The 22,878-nt window shown below is 35.3% G+C and overlaps 1 protein-coding gene across 3 annotated transcripts in view; it reads left to right on the top strand.

Moving 5' to 3' along the window:
* The window catches only part of LOC150075440 (transmembrane and coiled-coil domains protein 2-like), a 155,949-nt gene that overhangs the window by 54,621 nt on the left and 78,450 nt on the right, over positions 1-22,878 (top strand). For 2 of the 3 annotated variants that reach the window (XM_090389306.1, XM_090389305.1), the window contains exons 3-6: positions 2,833-3,040; positions 7,325-7,535; positions 9,477-9,521; positions 17,319-17,384. In XM_090389306.1, the coding sequence (XP_090245432.1) occupies positions 2,833-3,040; positions 7,325-7,535; positions 9,477-9,521; positions 17,319-17,384 (530 nt within the window). The remainder of the gene's footprint in view (positions 1-2,832; positions 3,041-7,324; positions 7,536-9,476; positions 9,522-17,318; positions 17,385-22,878) is intronic. The other variant, XM_090389308.1, reaches the window with a different exon arrangement.

The following is a 22,878-nucleotide window of genomic DNA, read 5'->3' as shown; positions in this document are numbered from 1 at the left end:
TCCTAGGTCTATCTGAAAAAAAAAAAAAAAAGCTTAAAAATCTGGTCGTCGTGCCTCCCCTATACGATATAACTGGATACAATGGTGTCTGGAGTTCTAACTTTTTTGAATTCCAGTATTGCGAATTCCAATATTGCGAATAAAAAATAACATGAAATATTTCCTATATCACAAATATGAATTCACAATCATACTTCCTGCAGTAAGTATGATTGCAACAATACAAGTATTTGTCATATGACTGCAACGATACAAGTATTTGTCATATGACTGTGATAATACAAATATTTGTCAACAATTTATTTTTTTTGTCTCACATTTTTGTTACATTCCATTGTTAGGTGCCCTTAACAGCTGCATATGTTGCTTCAACTACAAAGATCGGTACTTCAATCAACGTTGTTTTCCTGAGATATTTAGATACGTTGCAATTGCAAGTGTACATCTCTTACTTTAGTTATTATAAATCCATTGTATCTTGTCTTCCAGAAATTATGTAAATTTGTGAATGATCAATAAAATATTTAGAATAATAAAGCTCTTTTATTTCGTAATCAATATATACAAATCAAAATACCTAAAAGATACGCGAAGGATGTTTCATCTTCATAAAAATGTTGTGCATGCTCGGCACACGTGCAACTTTTTTATTCATCTTTTTTTTTAACAACTAGGGAAATATAATGGATACATTTTTTTCATGATAAAATTTTAATATTGCGAATAAAAAATAACATGAAATATTTCCTATATCACAAATAACATAAAAACTATCACAAAACACTCCACAATATAAAAAAAAAATACATGTATTATATAAAAAACAAACTTTCTAGAAAAAGTATACAAAAATCAAAAAATACTTGAGAAAAAAAATTATTTCACAAATATTCAAGAAAAATTTATTCTAAAAATTGCCAATTTACTTCTTTATTAATATTTGTTGTCGATCTTCTAAATTGCTCAATAGCTGAGCAGTGATTACAGAGGAATGATTTGACGTAACGATCCGGATCAAATTGAAGCAATGGTTTTCCATTTAGATGTATGGTCTTCATAATCTGCAACGTGTTTGATTGTCAACATTATTCATTACGCTGAAAGCTCGCTCAACTTCAGCAGTGCTAATCGCAATAGTTTCCAAGATATTTCTGGTTTCTTAATTGAAAAGGGAATTTCACTCGATTTTAAAGATAAACTGTCTTTGACAAAATCTCTAAAATCATTAATTTTTATTTCATATTTTATCAGAAAATAAATTTCTTATTCGGTTGCCACCGAGACGAAAGTTCTTTCATATTCCACGATTTCCGGCAGCAAATGTTTAAAATTTCTTTCAATGATATTGTTATTTTCTTTATTTAATTTAAAATCACTCTGTTGCATTAATAACTTTTCCTTTAAAGATAAAACAATGCATTTAATAACTTGTCACGAGGTAATTATTTTAAATGCGTTCTTACTTTCGAATTTGATTCTTTCAAATTCTTTCCACTTCAACATACTCTCAATTTTAGCTTCATAATTTTTCAAACTAGCAATAGCATTTATAGTTCGAATAATTAATTTATCTGCTTACCATAATGATTCTGTAAAGCTTCTGAAAGGTAAGAGAGCTCCTGCAGGATGTGCTAAATGGTTACAAAATTCCAGATTATAAATCGATTTAATAATCCAGAATATTTAACTTCTGGTTCAAAATGTTTGCACAAAGCTGGATAATTCCTCCAACCCGCAATTGCCATTTGCAATGCCTGTATGCCATTAAAGTTTAGAACATTTTCTACACAGTGAAAGCCTCAATGAAGTTTCAAAATCTGCCAACATTTCATCTTCTTAAAGTTTATATAATATCTTAGTTGCCTTAACCCCTCCCCTACGTTGCTACTTTCACTAGTTCTTTGAATACCGTGCAAAATGTTGGAATCACTCTGATATTCAGCTACTGTGACCATGTAAACATAGATGGAGAAATTTACTGGAAGGCGTGGATCACTCACTTCTCCGAAAAACATATGCCCGTTTGTCGGAGTAAAGGCGAACCACAACACAGGTTGACCAGAGGCTATAATCCGTGTTGTGAATCTTCTTAATCCTCTGACTGGCTATGGAAAGCATATTGACTAGCACGACTTCTTAGTATGTGACTGCATAGGTTTTACCGACACCACTAACGTGAAATGGTAATCCCTTTCACCTTTAATTCGCACTTTCTAATTATCTAAATTGCCTAAAGGCCAGAGGTGATAACAATACATACAAAGTTCTCTTCTAATTCATTCGCTACATGGAAATTTTCTTCGTTCAATGGAAACCATTTTAAATATAATTACCAAAAGAAATTCAAAAAAATTCATTATAAATAAGTTAGTTAAACAGAGGTCCGACTTTAATTAAATCAAAAATGAAGCAATTTTAAAATAATAACTGATTGATTGCGCCATTAAAATGCTGGGGATGGGTCCTGCTCGCCCAACCGTAGTTTCAGCTCTGGATATTCAATAATTGCATCCAGGATTTCATTTGTAAAATAAATGATTGTCTCAACAATGGACTCACAAATTTTCAAAAAAAATAATGGGCTCTCATGAGCCCGTGCGAGCCCACTATAGCTCACAACTGTTTGTAGCTATTACTGATTGCTTTTTTTTTTTTAAGTACTGACATTGCCTGTTAGCAGTATGCAGTTTCTGCATACATGAGAGCATTCAGTCCAAGAAATAAAATGAAATTTACATTCCTTATATACTTTTATTTTAGTAAGTAGAAATATTTTAAAACTCTTTGTCAATACATAACCAGTTTAATTTGTACATTTTACTCTTACCTTAGGAAGCCGCACTGTCCAATACCAGCCTTTTATCCATTGGAAGCACAGATGCTATTCCATGTTCAGTAGCTGGCATAACTAGTTTTGAAGAAATTGAATTTGGATCTCATATTCCTGATGTGCATAAAACCAAAGTTGCCATTGATCATATTCAACAAAAAGTCACTCGTACAAAGGAACTCATAAAAGCAGAGCAGACTGCGAGAGATGGTAAGCTTTTGTTTGTTTATTAAAAATAATTGGGGTGGGTTGCAGGGACACAACCGCAATCGTTTAAGGCGTGAATCTGTCTTTGTGTTATTAGAGGATGGGTAAGATGTAAACTAATAAAGTCTTGGTTATAAGTGAAGTATAATTTTATTTATCAAAGGCTGATGATAGGAGAAGTAAGATACATATGGCATAGTATTTACATCAATGTTTCTTACAAAGGTTAAAGCTATACAAGTGTTTCCCAGAGTAGTGGGCAATGCGAAATGTACTTCAAGTTGAACTTTTGAATTTTTCTTTCCAATGATATACGTTTCTTACATAGCTCACAACTGTTCATATTTCCTTTGCAATTTTTTCGACATTATGAAAATTTTCTTCAGCTCAGCACACTTATCGGCTTATAACTTTACAAATTTTATTTTATTGGTTATTATTGCTAAATAATATTGTAGATCCTGTTATTCTCTACAAATCGACACCAATTTCAATATCCTATCTCTTCACAATCCAAAGTTACACTGCCCAAACACCGTGCGGCGTCGCCATTTTCAGTGTTCATGCGCAAGCGCTACCCCTCCCCCTCACTGCTGCACACCCCACTACCCACCATTTTAGATACGGACATAAGCCCTCTATCTAACAAAATTTAAATCATTAGATTATCATTTATAGTTTACGAGATATCAGCGCGACAAATCTTGCCATTTTTTTGGTCGCTAGAGTTTTCGTAGAGACCCCCCTATACTGGACCAAATTTAAAGATGTATTCACATAAAAAAGTGCTGCATTATGATTTGGTCCTTAAAATGCAGTAAGCTTCTCCCACCTTTAGCTGAGATAAACTGCATTTCATTGGAGCATAGCTAAAGGTGGGAGAAGGAAGAATGGACAGTCAGAAAATGTCAACAATATGAGTGAGTCAAAGAATAAATAGCAATAAAATATTATAGTTAATATAAGAAAAAATTCACGTAGAGAAACTGACTGGTGATGCATTTTACATTCAGGCTTTGAAATCCAAGAACGCAGGATTTCAAATGTTATGCCTATCTTGTGTAATTGAACAGAACCAAAAAAAAAAAAAAAAAAAAAAATGGAGCAAAGAACTTTAAAATGCAGTTTATTGCATTTCATGGCAGCATGTGACCTGAATTAATTAGTTTTCCAGTAAAGTTCTTTAATGGAACTAATTAATGCATGGAATATGCTGTATATACATTAGAGCAGTTCATTGTTGACATTCAGAGTACTGGAACACAGTACTGTCTGCTAATGTCAACAGAGCATCCCAGCTAAAGCCAGATCCCTGTTAAAAGTATTCTGATATCTGATTTATGACAGTTGGCAGGTATGCTAGTCATGAGTGGATATGGCCACTGGAAAGATTGGCATGTAGATTTATGTTAGTATTGTTGTCAGTGATGGTGCTCTTGACCCAGTTAAAGGATATCCATGCCATTCTTTTCTGTATGCAAATCTACTGATCTTATCCAAATTACTTGTAGCTTTTGACCATTTGATGCCCCTGTTTTGTAATTTGGTAGGATGATCAATATGATCAATACAGAAAGGGTGCTTCCCCTCCTCTATCCATGTCAGCTTATTGGGCTACTCTGATATCCCGGCACCTCCGTAGCCAGGCGGGCAGGAGCAGCAGTGCGTAGCACATGCTTCTTGATTAGACCGGGGTTCGAGCCTGTGAGCCACCAAATACGGAGGATGCGGAAAGGTCAGGGAATGACCACCGCATATCCCCAGATATGGCCTTAGTTGCTAATGCTCCTAAAAACCAAATAACAAGGTGTATAAGGCCTTGAATGGGCTGATCACGTTGAATTCTGATGGGATCCTTCCACTTGTTCAGATTACGAACCTAAGGGGGCATAAATTCAAATTAAGAAAAGACAGATGTAGAATAGATGTGCGGAAATTTGCATTTAGCCAGCGGGTGGTTAATTGCTGGAACAAACTTCCATCTGTTGTGGAAGTTGATAGGTTGGATAAATTTAAAGAGGAACTGGACAGGCATTTGGAGGGAATGGTGTGATTTTTTTTTTTTTTTTTTTTTTTTGGCTGATGCTGCATAAGCTCATACACTTGCTTTCTTGCATCACATGCTACTACTACTACTACTACTACTACTACAACAACAACTCTGATATCCCTGTGGACTGGAATTCCTGATGAATCTTTTGGAAACTTGCAACAAAAGTCAGCTGCTATAGTTGGGAACCAAAGTGCATTGTAATGGCAAGGGGGCCCGTACTTTGTTCTTCCCCATCCACTGATTGAGAAAATAGCCTGTTTGGTTGTATCATTTTGATTTTGTGTTAAGACCACAATGCATCTGTGCAGGCCTGTAAATTCCTTGTATTCTATGGTCAGTTTGCCTGTTTACTGAATGAGATACTTGAAGTTCCATGTGGGGAAACTTATGCAGCTCTCATCCAATCTGGTCAGGGCCTTTCATAAACACCATACTGCCAAGGGCACCATCTTTGAAGCCAGGATCATGTGGTGGTGTTGTCTTAGAGATAAGTCAAAATCCAGTCTTGAAACTGATTATCTGTGTTTTCTCCTTGAAACATGCCCCTGTTCCTCAGAGAAGAGAGCCACTATTGTTACCATAGTCAGCAATGAAAAAAAAAAAAAAAAGTTTATCTTAAGTTGTATGTAGGTTGTCGGTTTGTCAGGTGGCTTTCTTTTATATAGAAGAGGCCATGAAATACACTGATCAAACAGCACAGAATTCTGCAAAATGTCTTCACACGAATAACTTTCATTCTCTAAATTATTTATTATTGGAAATAAACCTTATTTCATAATGATCACAGGAACAAATGCTGTATTTTCTTTTGTAAAATTACCTACATAACATGGCCCTGAAGAATTAATCAGAGCCTTCACTACTCCAAAAATATAGGGTCAAGACCTTTGAGCCATATGTAAGGCTTTAGGTACCATGGGCACTGAATTGATTTTCATAGACAATTCTCATCCATATAAAGCTTAATTAGTCTATGAATTCCTTCAAAGTAGGAACATTTTCCAGATGGAATCGTCAACCAGATCTGTAAACCTGAATTCAGATGAGCATGTCTGGCATGCTTTAGGGAGACAAACTGTAATACATCAGAATGATCCATGTATTAAGATCTGCTTTGCATCGCTGTTTCAAGTTCCAGAGGGCTGTAGAAATAAAACAAATAAAAAATTTAAAAAAAAAAACCAGTTCAGAAATATTCACACACATTAGTTATGAAATTATAAAAGAAAACTACTGCAATTTTAATCAAATTATTATATTTTATTATAATCAAAATATTCAGAACTATTCACGCTGTAAAGATTTTAAAATGAGACAGACCTTCATCTACATACCTACTTATTTGTATCAGAATTTTTCATTCCTTCAGCAATAGATTAAATGTTAAATTTCCAATAGGTAAAATTATAAATGGATTTAATTAAATTTGATTGACATTGCAATGTCAATTAAATTTGCTATATAGTATCTTTTCTTTTATAATTGATTTATGTATTCCAAGAAATATTCTTTCATGAAAATTTAAAAAAATTATGTTATTCAAAAAAAATCAGGGCCATGTTGAATTTTATGTAATATATGATGTCACATTTTATACTTGTTCACCTTATTTCCATACACCACAGAATTTTTCTTTTGGAAGATTGTTTTGTTGTCTTGTGGATGTTTCTCCTAACAGCAGTTTGGATTTTCCTCTTTGCCATGATGCCACTCTGTTATACACAGTACCCTTCCATTTTTAAGGTGTGTCACCGCTATCAGACTGCTGCAAAATTAGTCAAGTCAGTTTGTTCTTATGTCATATACCTATGACAGTATCTTCAGTCAATTGTGTTCCTAATTCTTTCTTTCTTTTTATCAACACAATTGCCAGACAAATGCATATCAATTTTCTCTTCCCTGGTTACCATATGTATGAAGCTATATTGATCTGATTAACTTGCTTAAATAGCTTATTAGAAGAATTCATATATTTATTTTCCTAGAACATACAGATAGTGGACATAAATGGGACACCCACTCAGCACGTTACTATACATGTAAAAGGACTGCTGGGAAGAGATTTGCATAGTTTCAAATGCCATATACAACTGTAAGCCCCGTGCCTGGCATATCTGTTATATAATTCCATTTACCCTGCTGTTTCCATTGTTTTGTCAACTGTGTATAAGTCATTCATTGCAATTATCTTATTAATAAGAGAATAACACTGAAGTGTTTTTTATATATTTCAGAAAATGTCAATGAATATCTTAAATTAGCCACAAATGCTGACAGACAGCAGTTACAGAGGATTAAAAATGTTTTTGAGAAAAAAAATCAGAAATCAGCCCAGACAATTGCTCAGTTACAGAAGAAATTGGAAAATTATCAAAAGAGAATCCGAGATCTTGAACTACATGGGTTGCCACGTGGAATGTTAAGAGATGTTGGACAAGGACTGAAGTTAGTATATATTGATTACATATATTATTTTAATTGTAAGATATATTATGCTGTGATTAAGAATTATTGATGACAGTGATGAAATTCTTAAATGTTCACTCATGCAGTGTGTGTGTGTGGTCAAATTTTGATAATATATATGTGATTAGTTTTGATTCTAATTAGTCTATCAGAGTGCTAGAATGGTGAAATTTAAGGCAATATTTGTTCACTAACAATAATTGGCCAGTGCCACTTTAGACAATTTGCATTGCCTTTTAATATAATAACAAATTTTCATACAAAACATTTTGAGTTTTATTCATTATACACGAGTCTATTGATGGTCATGTACTGTAAGCAGTAATAGCTCATACTGGGGAAAACAGTAACGATCAATACAGCTAAATTACTTTTGGATCTTTCAAATTTTCTTTAGTATAATTTTAGTTGTTGAAATTGAGAGACAGAATTCAGAAATAAGAGATGTAGTTGTGAAAAAAATATTGGATTCTACACCAAGACATGATGATACACACAATGTGATATAAGGTTCAGTAAGTTCTTGTCCTTGACCACTCTCCGTACTCTCCTGATTGTGCTCTGTGAAATATATTTTTTTTCCATTTCTAAAACTGAAAAATTCCCTCAAAGGAGCCCATTTCCAGTCAAGTGAGGATATCCACAAGAAATTAACAGCAGAGTTTCTCAAAAGGCTCACAAGAAATTACTTCCAAAGATACTTTAAGGCATGACAAGATGCATGAAGCGTTATAGCTGCTCAAGGGAACAACCTTGAAGGAGATAAGTTGTGTAATTAATAATTTTTTCAATAAAGCACTTTTGTTAATATCAGTCTCATTAGTTAATGAGACTGATATTAACAAAAAATATAATTGTCAACTGTGTTCAAAGCAAATGATCAGTGATAGCGAAGCTATAATAATATTAATCAGTTTCCTGACATGGCCTTATTTTATCAACCTCAAACACTGCAGTCAAGCATCAACAATTAAATGAGCTTCACTACTTAGGTCTGAAAATACCTATCCACAAATATTGTGTGGCAGAAGTATCTCATGCATGTGTATCAGCTCAGACATACCGACAATTCTCATGAATCTGCCTGTGCAACAGCACTTTCGAATTTTAGAACTTTTTGGAACTTAGAGACTTTCTACATAGGATGGTGGCTGGATAGCACATATACCTATGACCACATTTCTTGGTATGGTAATACATAAGTTCACATTTTATACAGAGATCCCCACAATAGCACCAGAACTGAAAATGGCTTTAATTAAGGAGGCAACAAATTTCCCAGGCAGAATGCTCTCATGAGCTGCTTCATCAGTGATCAGCTGTATGAAATGTGTGGTAACACTGGTCATATCAAAAGAAAGTTGTAAAGTTTTAGCAGGTAATAAATTTTTCTGACAGTCATTTGTTTCCATTTTTAGTGTCAGTTGGTTAACTAAGGATCCAGTTGTGCTCCACCTGGTAGCACAAACTGAATCCTTAGTTTATATGTTGGATATCTTGAGTGCATGCTTAATATAGTAATATTCCAAAAATTCAACTCTTTACAAGAACTTTAAATACAACTCCCCAAACACTGGAAAAGTTATTTTATAATCATCATGTATTTTAAAATGTTGTTTTTGTATTGCTAATTTTGTGAATGTTATGTTAATGATTCTTTTTTGCAGAAAGTATGCAGAATTATTGCTTTCAATGATATACCAGAAGAAACAGGTAGAAGTTAATTAACTGTCATGTAATATGTATCATGGGCTGCATGATTGTTGGGCTCATTTTTAACATTTGTTGCTTGAAATGTATATCAGCAAAAGTTTAATTGTTAATATATATATTATAAATTTTTATAATACTTTACATCTCTATTATTTGACTTACTGTTATATTCCGTTTTTTTTTTTTTTTTTTTCTTTTCTTTCATAGAGATGTTGGTGCCAATATTAAAGAAGGCATTACAGGTCTTCCTGTGTAAGTGTTAGAAAATTCAGCAAAATCTTTTGAGTGCATATATATATGCCACACTCTTAGTTTATATTAATATGAATGGTCTGTAATTGTGTTCCAAATATACATTTTAGCCAATTGATTATTACACTTATGCCACAGAGTTACATGTTAACATTAGATAACAAGTAATGCTATCCAATAAATTAACTGCAATTCTCTCCTGATGTCAATATGCAACTCTACAGTTCGGTAAAAAATAATTTATTTAATCGGTTATATATATGTATATTAAACTCAGAACATAATAGTAATATCAGTAATTGCAACGAAGATAGTAATGTAAGGCAGAAGTATAGAGACTGTTAAATATAAATAATTTAAAAATCAAAAAGAAGGGCAAAGGATAAGAATAATTTAAAACCAAAATGGGCTGCACATATTTTTGCTAGTTCCTGTACATTCTACTCCTTTTATTCACTTTATTTGTATTTAATATTTAAATTTAAATCTAGAGTGGCAGTATGTATACTAGCTGCTTTTCACCCTCATGGCTTCCCTCATAATGACTCTAAGAATTATTTTTCTGTCTCTGGTTCACATGGATTCACTTCGCTCATAGAGCTTAGTATTCATAATAGTTATTATATACTGTATTCACTCAAGTTTTTGCTCTTTTTATTCTTATGTTGCACCAAGTTGTGTATTTGTTTTTGCATTCCTGGCTAGATGATCCTACTATATTTTTCAGACAGTGATGATTATTTTCCCTGGAACAGTAGTCAGGCTTACAGACTGTAATTATTCACTTTGATCCCCTTTTTGAATTGGGGATACATTTCTATAGGAACCTACCCTGAATCCAAGGATGCTCTCATAATTATGGCTAAAAGTTTGCTGACCTCTTTTGCTACCTCCTCAGTATAATTGGATAGAAACTATCTGCCCCAGGTGTGTTATTATATTTAGCTTCAGCAATTTTTCTTCCACTGTCCTCTCAGTCACAAAGTTAATTAGCTCCTTGTAATTTGATATACTTTTGCCATCCCCATTCCCAAAAAAGTTCCTCATGTATGAATGTAGATGCAAAATATCAATTCAGTTTGTTGGCAACCTGAAAGGATCATCAACTGTTATACCATTCATATCTAGCAGACCAGCGTAAATTGGTCATACCGATTATACATTTTTAAAGCATATTGCAAAAAAGTTTTTATCAAGAGTTACAATATTTGAATGGTATACACTTTAAATATGGATAAAATGTCATTATGGATTATACAAATATAATCCACATCAACAAATGATGAGCTTATCTCCCATGTTAGAAGCACTCTTCGAGCCATTTGTCCTCAGTGTGCGCACTGCTTGCAACCACTTACAGTAAAACATATACTCCTTGAATGTAGCTTGTTCAACAATGTCTGACGAATGGCTTTTAGTTTCATTTCAGATCTACAACAACCTCTGTCTTTCAATAGCACCATAGGTAAAGAAGCAAATCTCTCTGAATTCTTTTTCTATTTAAAACAAATTCAAATGTATGATCATTTCTAACTGCTGCACAAGCAGTTCTTATATGTAAATCCAGGCGCCTCCGTAGCCAGGTGGGAAGGAGCAGCAGTGCGTAGCACATGCTTCTTGATTAGACCGGGGTTCGAGCCCGTCACCACCAAATACGGAGGATGCGGAAAGGTCAGGGAATGACCACCGCATATCTCGGAGCAATATGGCCTTAGTTGCTAATGTTCCTAAAATCAAAATAACAATAACATTATATGTAAATCCAGTTGATTTGGGAGGCACAATATGACCTAAGTTGCCCTTGCACCAGAAAACACCACCACAACAACAACAAGCCATTTGTCAAATAAAAATTGAAAACTTAGCCTTTCAAGTTAGAATATCAATCCTTAGGAGCTATCTAGCATTTAAATAAGTGGAAGAATAGCATTTAAGTTGGGCATTAGACTGTATTTGTTAAATTGATATGAAGAGGTCCACTTGAGTGGCTAAATGTATAGCATTCTCTGTTAATATTCTGTTATGTGTTATGCTATATTATTCCAGTGTGTGTGTAACTACAGTGGATTTGGTTAAATTATTTTTAATTTTGATATCATTGATGTCATCTTATTTTGCATGGTTTGTGTTATAGCATTTCAACTGGGGAAATTCAACAAATGAATTTATTTAGTCAGTCTGGTTTTCCAGTCATTTTTTTCATATATATTTCAGCCAAGATATTGTATCCAGTATTTTAAATATAAAAAGATTACAAAACATCTTTGTTGGGAAGATGTTTTGTAATCTTTTTAACAGTAGATCTGATATAAATGAGAGTTGAATTTACAAAAGAATTAGTTAAAATTTGCAAAAATAAACCAGGATTTCTAAAAACAATGATGAAAGCAGATAAAATGTGATAATGTCTTTACAAAATCTCAGTCCTATGAGTAAAGTTTCCTGTGTCTCCCAGGAAGAAGAAAAAAAAAAAATCAGGACTGATAGGTCCCCAAAGGTAAAGTTATGCTGATTATTGTTTGACTATAACATGTAATTCATTATGAATTTTATATCATAAAGTCATACTGTTAAATAAGACTGCTTAGAAATTATTAAGCATTTGAAGGAAGAGACTTCATATGTGAGCAAGAAAAAATTGGAAATTGCTTCACTACAATTCTCCTGCCCATTGTGTAGCAGTAATAACTGATTACCTTTCCAAACACTGTCTTACAACATCCTTGTTATTCACATGACCAAGTACCATGTTGTTGTTGTTGTTGTTATTTGGTTTTTAGGATCATTAGCAACTAAGGCCATATTGCTCCGGGGATATGCAGTGGTCATTCCCTGACCTTTCCACAACCTCCATATTTGGTGGTCACAGGCTTGAACCCCGGTCTAATCAAGAAGCGTGTGCTACGCACTGCTGCTCCTGCCCACCTGGCTACGGAGGCACCCCAAGTACCATGTGATTCCCCCCCCCCCCCAAATTAAAGAACTCACTAAAAGGACAACAATTTTCCAGTAAAGCAGAGGTTATGGCAACTATAATTATGGCAAATATAATCATGGAACTTTCAGAAAAAGGACTTTAAAAAAGTTTTTTTTTTTTTTTTTTTTCAATTATGTTCTATGTGTAATTTTTTGTAAACAGTTATAATGGTCTAAATGAAAATTCTTGAAACTTTACTTGGACCTCTGATCATGCTTTGTATATATGCAGGCTGATCATTTAATTCATGGAATATCAACACCACCATACAACTAAAGTTTTGGCAGACTGCTGGCAAATGGCAGGAGAGTAAATGTCCAAGAACATCTGACACAGTTAAAAATTCTGGCATGTTTTTTTGGTAGTTACAAAGTGGCCTTAAGTTACATGCTGTTAGTGTGAACTATTTTATTAGTCGCATAATGAAATATTTGAAGACTGTTATTCACTACTGTGTTCATTGTGATATAAGTGCTGCAGTGGCTGTAAGAGGTTTATGGAGACAAGTGTTTGAAGAAAACTGCAGTTTTCAAGTAGCATAGGTACATTAAAGACGGTTGAGAATCTGTGGTCATAACAATGCTCCCAAAGGCTTATCAAGAATTCACTTCAGGACTGCTTCTTCAAATGCATTTGTCAGTGTGCAAGTATATATGCTTTGAAGAAGATTATTTTTCTGGGGCAGATCCCAGTGACAAAGATTAAAATTAAAATAAAACAACCATTCCACAAATGAAATAATCATCCCATATATTATTAGACATTCACATTACACCTTAGTGTAATGTGAATGTTTAATAATATATGGGATGATTCACTTACTAAAACAAAGTTCTTTCCTTTCTGCCCTTAGAATGCACATCCAACAGATAGAACTTTTGCTTTTCTAACTTATACAGTCGACTGCTAAATGTTATTTTCTTTCTTTTAGCTTGTTCTTTTTTAAAAGAGAACTTCTGCTAATCTGGATTCAGGAACTTGCATTTCATTTTCAATTTGCCAATCCAGATTACAAATGACAAAAAGGAATTAATTTCAGCATATGGTCATTTCTGATGTCCTGAATTTTTGGTGTATATTTATATTTTTGTCAGGCTATTTATTTAGTGTGCTGAAGCTAATCATTTTTGGAATTAATTCGCTATTATGATATTTAATTCTATATATTACCGATTCATTTGATGAATGAAACAATAAATCAAAAATATCACATGCACTGTTAAAACACTTCTGTAACTATGTATTATTTTGACAAACTCAGAACATTAATGCCAAGCTTAAGCCATCTGTTTCTGTCTTCTCTCTCAAAAAGCTGTTCCAGACTCATGATTGGCCCACAACTGTAATGATTCACTTAATATCACTGCTAAAAAATAAGTACATTTTGTGCTTTATTACAAAAGTGAATGGTACAAATGATAGTTCTTAGAGAGGGAAAAGTCACTTTTACATGAAGTACAAGGTTCAAAATCAAATAATATGTTGACTAAAGGTTGAATCTTTTTCAACAGTTATTGTATAGTTTTATATAATTATAGACTACTTTAATGTTATTTGTAAAAATAATGAAAATATATATATATACATTAGTGGCAAAAATGAAACTAGTATTGATTTTACAGATATCTGCAAGAAAAAATTATAAAAATTAACAAATACAGGAACTCCCTGACTTAGATAAGGATTGCATTCCACAGAACGCTACGTAAGTCGGAATTTCCCCCATGCTTGTGCAGCACTCGCAACTGTGCTTGCTGAATTGATTGAATCAAAAAAGAAATGTTCGACGAACATGTAAATAGAATTATTTATTGTATTTATTCAATTTTTTATCTCATGCACAGAAAAAAATTACAAAAGCTTGCAATTTTAAAAAAATTTCAAAATTATAAAATTGCAAAAAAGAGAGGAGATGGCATAACATCAGTAAGTTTTACCTTTCAAGCATCTTTGCCAGAATTGACATCTTCAGCTGATAAGTATGCCACTGTGGAGATTTATCAGGGGTCGGCCACTCAACCATACGAAAGAACATATTAATGGATGACTGGACAGTAGATTTCTTTGTAGCAAGCAAGTAATCACCCCTCTGTTAACTTTTAAGAATAATTCACTGTCAGGATCCATCTTTTCAAACCTCGCCATTGCAGGTGCCTCCGTAGCCAGGTGGGCAAGAGCAACAGTGTGTAGCACACACTTCTTTATTAGACCGGGGTTCGAGCCCATGTCCACCAAATATGGAGGATGTGGAAAGGTCAGGGAATGACCACCGCACATCCCCGGAGCAATATGGCCCTAGTTGCTAATGCTCCTAAAAAACAAATAAACAAACAAACAACAACTCGCCATTGCCGATGCAATTTCACGAGATACCATTGCCATCTCTCTCTGGTGATGAAGCATTTCGGTTCCTCATTTGGTTCATCTTGAGCTTTGTCAGCATTTTCTTCTTTCACTGTCGCTGCCAATAGTTCTTCATTAGATAATTCCTTCTCTTCTTCCTCTATTAACTTCTCCATGTCTTTGGCATCAACCTCCAACTGAAGTAGCTCTGCAACCTTAACAATCTTATCTGTAACCTCTTCATATGATTTGTCTTTTTCAAATCCTTCAAAGCCTTTTACATGCCGTGGGCATATTTTCTTCCATGCACCATTTAAACAACTTTTAGTAATTTCCTTCCAGGCCTTATTAATATTTAATATTAATGTAAATATTGTAAGATTTCCAAAAGCCTCTCTTAATGTAAAGTTTTTCTCATCGTCTACTGCAGACAATGCCTGAGCAAATGTTGTGCATAAATAGTATGCTTTTAAATTTGAAATAACATCCTGATCCATAGGTTGGATCAGTGTTGTTTGTTTGTTTGTTGTTTGGTTTTTAGGAGCATTAGCAACTAAGGCCATATTGCTCCGGGAATATGCGGTGGTCATTCCCTGACCTTTCCGCATCCTCCGTATTTGGTGGTGAGGGGCTCGAACCCCGGTCTAATCAAGAAGCGTGTGCTACGCACTGCTGCTCCTTCCCACCTGGCTACGGAGGCGTGCTTGGATGAGTGAAGTCGTGTTTGGCGGTATAATTATGACTCTCACATTCGAATTGAAATTATCTAGATGCGTAGGATGTCCAGGAGCATTATCTAATAGAAGCGAAATCTTGAAAGGAACGTCTTTGTCTTTGCAATATTTTTCAATCTTGGGAATGAAGCAGCATTTAAACCAAACCTCAAAGAGAGATATTGTATCCATGCTCTCAGGTTCGATCGGAAATGCATGGGTAGGGTGGCTTTATTGATGCCCTTAAATGCACGAGGATTTCCAGAATGTTACACAAGCAGTGATTTTAATCTGTAATCTCCTGTGCATTAGCCCCAAGCAAGAGTGTGGCCCTATCTTTTGAAGTCTTGAAACCTGGCACTGTATTTTCCTCTTTGGCAATGTATGTTCGATCCAACTTTTTCCAATACAGAGCAGTCTCGTCAACGTTAAAAATTTGCTGCGTTGAATAGCCGCCTTCATCAATAATTTTTTCCAACACATCACAAAATTTCTCTGCAGCTGCAGAATCGGCACTGGCGACTTCACTGCATACTTTAACGTTGTGGAAACCAGTGCGATGCTTGACCCTATTAAACCACCTGTTGCTTGCCGCGAACTTCGGTTGGGGTTTGCTGTACTTATCCTTAATATCTTTATAAATACTTGTTGCTTTTGCTTGAATGGTCATTAGACTCAGGGGCACTCGCTTCTGAATCTGAGTTTCCATTGATATTATTAATAGCTGTTCCATCTTCGATATAGCACCTGAATGCTGTTTTTAATCACTATTGATCTTAAGTGCGTTGATTCTTTGACATGTTCTTTTATACGTGCACTGTCCTTTAAAATAGTATTCACTGTTGAAGCAGCGAGACTTAATTCCCTTGCAATAGATGACAAACTTCTTAATCATTTTCATCTTCATTTCTAACTCAATTTTGTTTCGTTTCCTAGCAGTGCCAGCACTTGCACTTTCCATTGGTCCCTTTCTCTTCATCATTGTAATACATAAATAGAAATGAAGAGAAGTTCTGAAAATTTGTTTTTTATATGATTGAAGATTTCAGTGAAGGGGAACACATTTCACCAATAATAACATAAAACCCTACACAATTGCAGTTATCGGTATTAAAGCAAATGCAATAAGATCGAGTTTACTATCCATTTATAATTAGATGCACTAACAGAAAAGCCCAATAAGCCAGAAAGTACATATTGTTTTTTAGTCGTGACCTCCAGAAATGTCCTTTAGAAAAATATCACAAAGGCATTCAAAATTGATTCTTATAATGGGAACGTATGATAACGATGAAAGTGTAGTGCAATTTCCATTATAAAAATGACCTTTTAAAGAAATAAATAGCTTAGTAATATAGCGAAATTTTCAACTTCCAAGGACTTGGAACGAATTACAAAAAAAAAAATGCTATTGGGTTCACATTACAATATTTTCACAGTACCTCCATTTATTCCTACAGGATGCAAAATACGTTTCCCCAATTTTTTTTTTCAGTTTTCACCGGCCAGCAAAAACTTACGTAAAGTTTAATTTCTGTAAGTCGAGGAGATCCTGTATGTATATTTATTTTTAGCCTCAGCAAGAATTGAAACTAAAAACTAAAACTAGATTATTAAGTAATTAAGATGATTAAGTAAAGGAATTTATCATTTATTGAAAAATTCATTGTAAATACTTAAATTAGCAAAACTGTTAGTGTAACTTTGAATGACTAGTCTCTTTTTTTTAATGTTTGATTGTATATATATTTCTGTCTGTTGTAGTGGAGTTGTTGGAAATTTGAAAGGAGGATTTTCTGGTCTCACTGCTGCAACACATACAGCTGCTGAGTAAGTTGGGTAATTTTATATCTTTGTGATATGCCAATTTCATACAATAAAGTGTAGTTATTGCTTACTTCACATGGATTGGAAAATTCCTTAAGTGAAAATACAGTTAAATAAATTAAAGGAGCTAATTCATACCACCTTTAGTGATGAAAATTAAGTTTTATTTCCTATACCCTGTGATGATACCAAATGTCTTACACTTCGTATGCTAAACCATTAAACATTCACATGCAAATTGTGACATTTCTGGATTCAAAGTGAAATCCTATTGTTAGGCAAATGACAAATTGGATGTGGAAGAAATTCTGAAAATTTACATTAATTAGAAATTATGTTTTAAATTATTTTAAAAATACAGATTAATAAATTACTGGGAGAAATCAGTTATATTATTTAGTTATTTTGGAAAATTACTTATATGATATCGCATAAATGAAAACACAAGTCTAATTTTATAAAACAGTATAGCCTAGATACAAGTAGATTATAGAAATATTAATTTTAGATTGTGTTCTTTGGCAAATTTATAAATATATGTTACATAAGAATACACTTACCCAAATTCATTGGAGTAACTGTTACACTTGTACACTGATAGAACTGAATCTTGTATATTGTGTTAATTATGTTTATATAGGAGGTTATACAGAACCACAATATCCTAGTAATAAGCTTATGACAGTGAGACAAAGGGAGGCAATGTCATCACTAGGATGACATTATATTCCCCACTCTCAGTATTAGTATTAGTTTGTAATGGCAAAAATATATATGGAAGTTTGTAGAGCATCAGCAAAATAAATTAAAAAACTATCAACATCATTTGCCCATTCCTTCTAATAAGTTGTCTAGGCCTTCTTGGAATTTATTCAAACTTCCCACTTCCACACACTTCATGAAATTTTTTTCACCAGTCAATTTCTGTGTGGCTGAAAGCAAATTTTCATATATCTATCCTGCAACCAACCTTTTCCAAAATAAATTTATGTCTTCTTGTGTGCATCATCCCAAAAGAGTAAGAATGTGATTAGAATTTACTATTTACCATTTAAAAATCTTAGCGCTTCAATCAGGTTTCCTCACAGATGCTTAATTTCCAGACCTTTCAATTTACAGGATTGATATCTTTCTTGGTAAGAATATCCTTTTGTACCCCAGCCTAATCTTGTTGCACTTCTGTGAACCCGTTCCAACAGATTCCCATCCTTCTTCAAATGAGGCTTCTAAACCTGAGTGCCCCATATATATCCCACCACCATCCCATTCGCAGTGCTGAGAGAACTTCATGACAGATGTCAAATGTAGCACCTTGCATTTAGAATTAGGCATTAGTAGAGGCAATATGATGCAAGAAAGCAAGCTTATACAGCATCAGCTAAAAAAAAAAAAAAACCCTTCCCATTTCCCCCATCCATTCACTCCAGATACTTGTCTAGCTCTGCCTTGAATTTATTTAAGCTATTAACTGTCAACTTCCACAACGACAGATGGAAGTTTGTTCCAGCAATCAACCACATGCTGGCTATAGGCAAATTTCTGCACGTATATTCTACAACTGTCTTTCCTCAATTTGAATTTATGTACATTCAGGAGAATAATCTGAGCAAGAGGAAGAATCCCATCAGCATTGGGCTTGCTCAAACCATTCAATGCCTTATACACTTCAATCAGATCACCTTGCAGTTGCCTAGTCTCCAGAAACTGCAATTTTCAGAACTTTAGCCTTTCTTCATAAAAGCAACCCTTTGTTCCATTCACCAATCTTGTTGCCCTTCTCTGTACTTGTTCCAACAGCTCTACATCCTTCCTAAAATGAGGCCTTCTGACCTGTATACATTACTCAAGGTGTCTCCTGACCATTGCCTTATACAAAGGGATAATCACCTCCTTATCCCTGCTAGAAAACTTCCCGTAATTCTGACAAGACACCATGAGCTACTCTTGCTTCCTGTCTGCACTGCTCAGAAAACTTCATATCTGACTGCACAATTACCTCCGGGTATTTTTCATTCTCCACTGCCCTGAGTGCAGTACCACACAGTTGGTACATTATGCAGTATCCTACCCATATGTAGTACTTTACATTTGTCAATGTTAAACTTCAGTTGCCAGCTCTCAGCCCATCTGCTCAACTTTTCTAGATCTTGTTGCAGTGGTGTACTCTCATTACTGTCATTAACAACCCTGCCAACATTCGTGTAGTCTGCATACTTGGACATTAAGCGTAATATACCTTCATCAATATCATTAATAAATGCAGAAAACAATAATGGGCCCAACACAGAACCCTGGGGGACTCCACTAATAAGATTAATCCATGAAGAGCAGTGTCCATAGGTTACCACTCTCTCTCTTTTCCCACTCAACCATTCCTTTATCCATAGCAGCAATTTGCCCTTAATGCCATACTGCTGTAATTTGTACAGTAGTCTTCCATCTGCCAGGGGCAAAGGTTGATGACGTAGAGTGGATATCATAATTTAATGGCACAAAAGGTGATATAGTTGTACACGTTGGCACTAATGATATTAAGAGTAGGAGACCGGCAGAATTACTTAACAAGTACAAGTCACTGTTGAAAAAAAGCCATGAATTAGGGTTGAATTTGAAAGTGTCTGCAATTCTGCCCAGACACAATGGGAGGGAGTATATGATGAGAGCCTTGTTGATAAATTCGGCCCTGGAAAGATTGTGCAAGGCTCAAGGGGTAGAATTTTTTTCAGCCTGGTCTGTGCTTGTTAACAGGAGAGACTGCTTCTACAGGGATGGGATACACTTAAATAGAAAGGGTGCAAGAATATTTGCTGATGCTATCGAGGCAGTGTTAGGTGGGTCGGAAAACTGCTAGCTTGAGGGGATTCACAGACTAAAAGGTTAAAAGTAGCTACAGGCAGAGGTGACGGTGATTCTTGTACTGCTTCTATTGGAATGAGAAAACAAGATGCAGGATATTTCAGAGACTGCTGGGAGTCATTGCGGTACAAGTAAACACATGGGTTGTGTTAGAGTAGCTAAGAATAGGAACAGGTGCATGTATACTTGCGTGTATACCAATGCTAGGAGTTTGGTAAATAAATTTGATGAATTTGAGGTATTGCTCAAAGCATCAAAGGTGGATATTGTTGGGAAATCAGAGACGTGGTGTCACACAGATATAAGGAATGCAGAACTGGAATTTGGGGAGTACAACGTCTGCAGAAAGGACAAGAGGACAGGAAGGGAGGAGGGGTTATGCTATTAGTTAAGAAACACATAAAATCCAAGCAAGTGAAGCCAGTCAACATCGCTGGACGGTGCAGTGTCGAGTCAGTTGGGTGTGACATAAGCATTGGAAGATCAAAATTGAGAGTAGGAGTGTGCTATAGGCCTAATGACTCTGATGAGTATAATAAGAAACTGTACAGCGAAATAGAGTGGGCCAGTAAATCAGAGAGTCTTATAATGGGGGATTTTAATTTCCCAAGGATTGACTGGAATTTGTGGGTTTGGTCACTCACACATTAGCAAGGCTTTTGTGGATTTATTGGATGATTGTTTTCTACAGCAGCATGTTCAGGAGGCAACTAAAGGGAGTAATACTCTTGATTTGATTATCAGTAGTGATCCTTCATGCATTAAGAATCTGCAGATAAAGGAACCACTAGGTGACAGTGATCACTGTGTGCTGAAGTGAGATTTACTCAAAGCGGTAACTACCATCAGGGGTAAAGGGAAGGGTTATTGCTTTTGTAAAGGTGGCTATGATGGTCTAAGACAGTATTTAAATTCTATACAGTGGGACCAACTGATGATGTTACCAACAGCAAATTCAAAATGGGAAGCATTCAAAGAACTTATCTTGGAAGCTACTAGGCTTTACATACCAACTAAGAAATATTGTTCACGGTTTAGGCCTAAATGAATGTCAGATGAACTAATGAGACACATGGCAGAGAAGAAAAATGCATGGGATACATATAAATTAACACGTGACAGAAGCCTATGATAGATATAAGCTGGTCTGTAACCAAGTCACAAAGGAGGTTAGGCAGGCAAAGGCAGATTATGAGAAATTTTTGGCAAAGGATGCAAAGAAAAACAGCAAAGAGTTCTTTACTTATGTAAACTCTAGAAGGAAGGGGATGAATCAGATTGGTCCACTTGATATTGATGGTTCAACTGTTGATGATCCTGCTCAGATAGCTAACAAACTAAATGAATATTTTGCATCAACATTCACACATGAGGAGTTATTCAGGAAGGGGAATGCCAGAGGTGTATTCAACTCTGGCAGTAAGCTAGATAATCTTGTAATAACTGAGAGTAAAGTGGAGGAGAAATTGTTGAAGATAAACACAAGAAAGGCACCCGGGGTGGATGTGATCTATCCAGTTATATTAAAGGAGGCAGCAAAGGAAGTAAACAAACCTATATAGACATAATTATGAGAGTTTCCTTGGACTCAGGGGAGGTCCTTGGGGAGATCCTTTGGTCCTTGAGGTTGTCACAGACATTCTCTCAGATATGCCAGACAAGCTGTTCTTGCTACCTGGGAGTCTAAAACGCTGATGCAACTGATATTCGGGTGACACTCAAGTCAAAGTGGACCCAATTTCGGCGAAGTCCGGACGGTCTATGACAGCCCAAATCCTCTGCTTGCACCTTCACGATGGTGGGACTGTTAGTAATCCTGGGTATAACCTTCATGCACAAGTACATGGTGGGTGACAACCCAGGTGTGAACCAACGTAAGCAGGGGTCGAGGTGTGGCGCCCACACCACATGGAGGAATGCCGCCCCTCTATGTTACCAGGCAGTACTAGGTGGTAGATGACTCTCATCAACCGGTGAAATACCACCACTTTGCTTATTGGAGGCTTGAAGTGGTGGAACCCATGTTTAGTCTCTAGAGCTAAGTTCCGGCCAACCCTTCCCTATCTCTTCCATCATGCAGTATGATTGATGATTTTTGAGGTTATGATGAATGTCGTGGCGAGATCCAATATTCCTTACATTTCGAGGGTACAGCTCTAAAACGGTGTTCGCAGGCCGGCCGCTAGTTAGTACACCGGACTGAACCTATTGGTAACTCTCTAGGAAGCTTCCGGATCAGCTAGTGTATAATCTTGCTACCTCTACTCTGCCAGATAGTGACTGGAGGGAGTCCGAGTAGTGTGTATGTGGGGAGCATTGTCGAGGCCACGTTATGTCAAGGATCTGGGTATATTCTTACCACATGTACGCCATATCCAAAAATTTCATTACTTCATACAGCATGTCCCACCCACTTTTTCTTACTATTGAATACACCATGAATTGTCAAAATAATAGAGCAAGCTTATCTGCGAAAAGATCTAAACCTCCCAAGGACTTCCTAATTCATTTCACAAATATACGTGGTCTCAATTCTAATCTCAACGATGTCCATTTCCACTTGCAGTCTTCCAAACCCCATGTACTTTTTCTGACTGAATCTCAGTTATCAGTTGATTCAACTACTGCTTATCTCAGATGT

The sequence above is a fragment of the Mastigoproctus giganteus genome, chromosome 14, assembly GCF_048544385.1.
Source record: "Mastigoproctus giganteus isolate SK-2022 chromosome 14, ASM4854438v1, whole genome shotgun sequence".
Taxonomy (NCBI): domain Eukaryota; kingdom Metazoa; phylum Arthropoda; class Arachnida; order Uropygi; family Thelyphonidae; genus Mastigoproctus; species Mastigoproctus giganteus.
The sequence above is the reverse complement of the archived record's forward strand: the minus strand, read 5'-3'. Positions and strand labels throughout refer to the sequence as shown.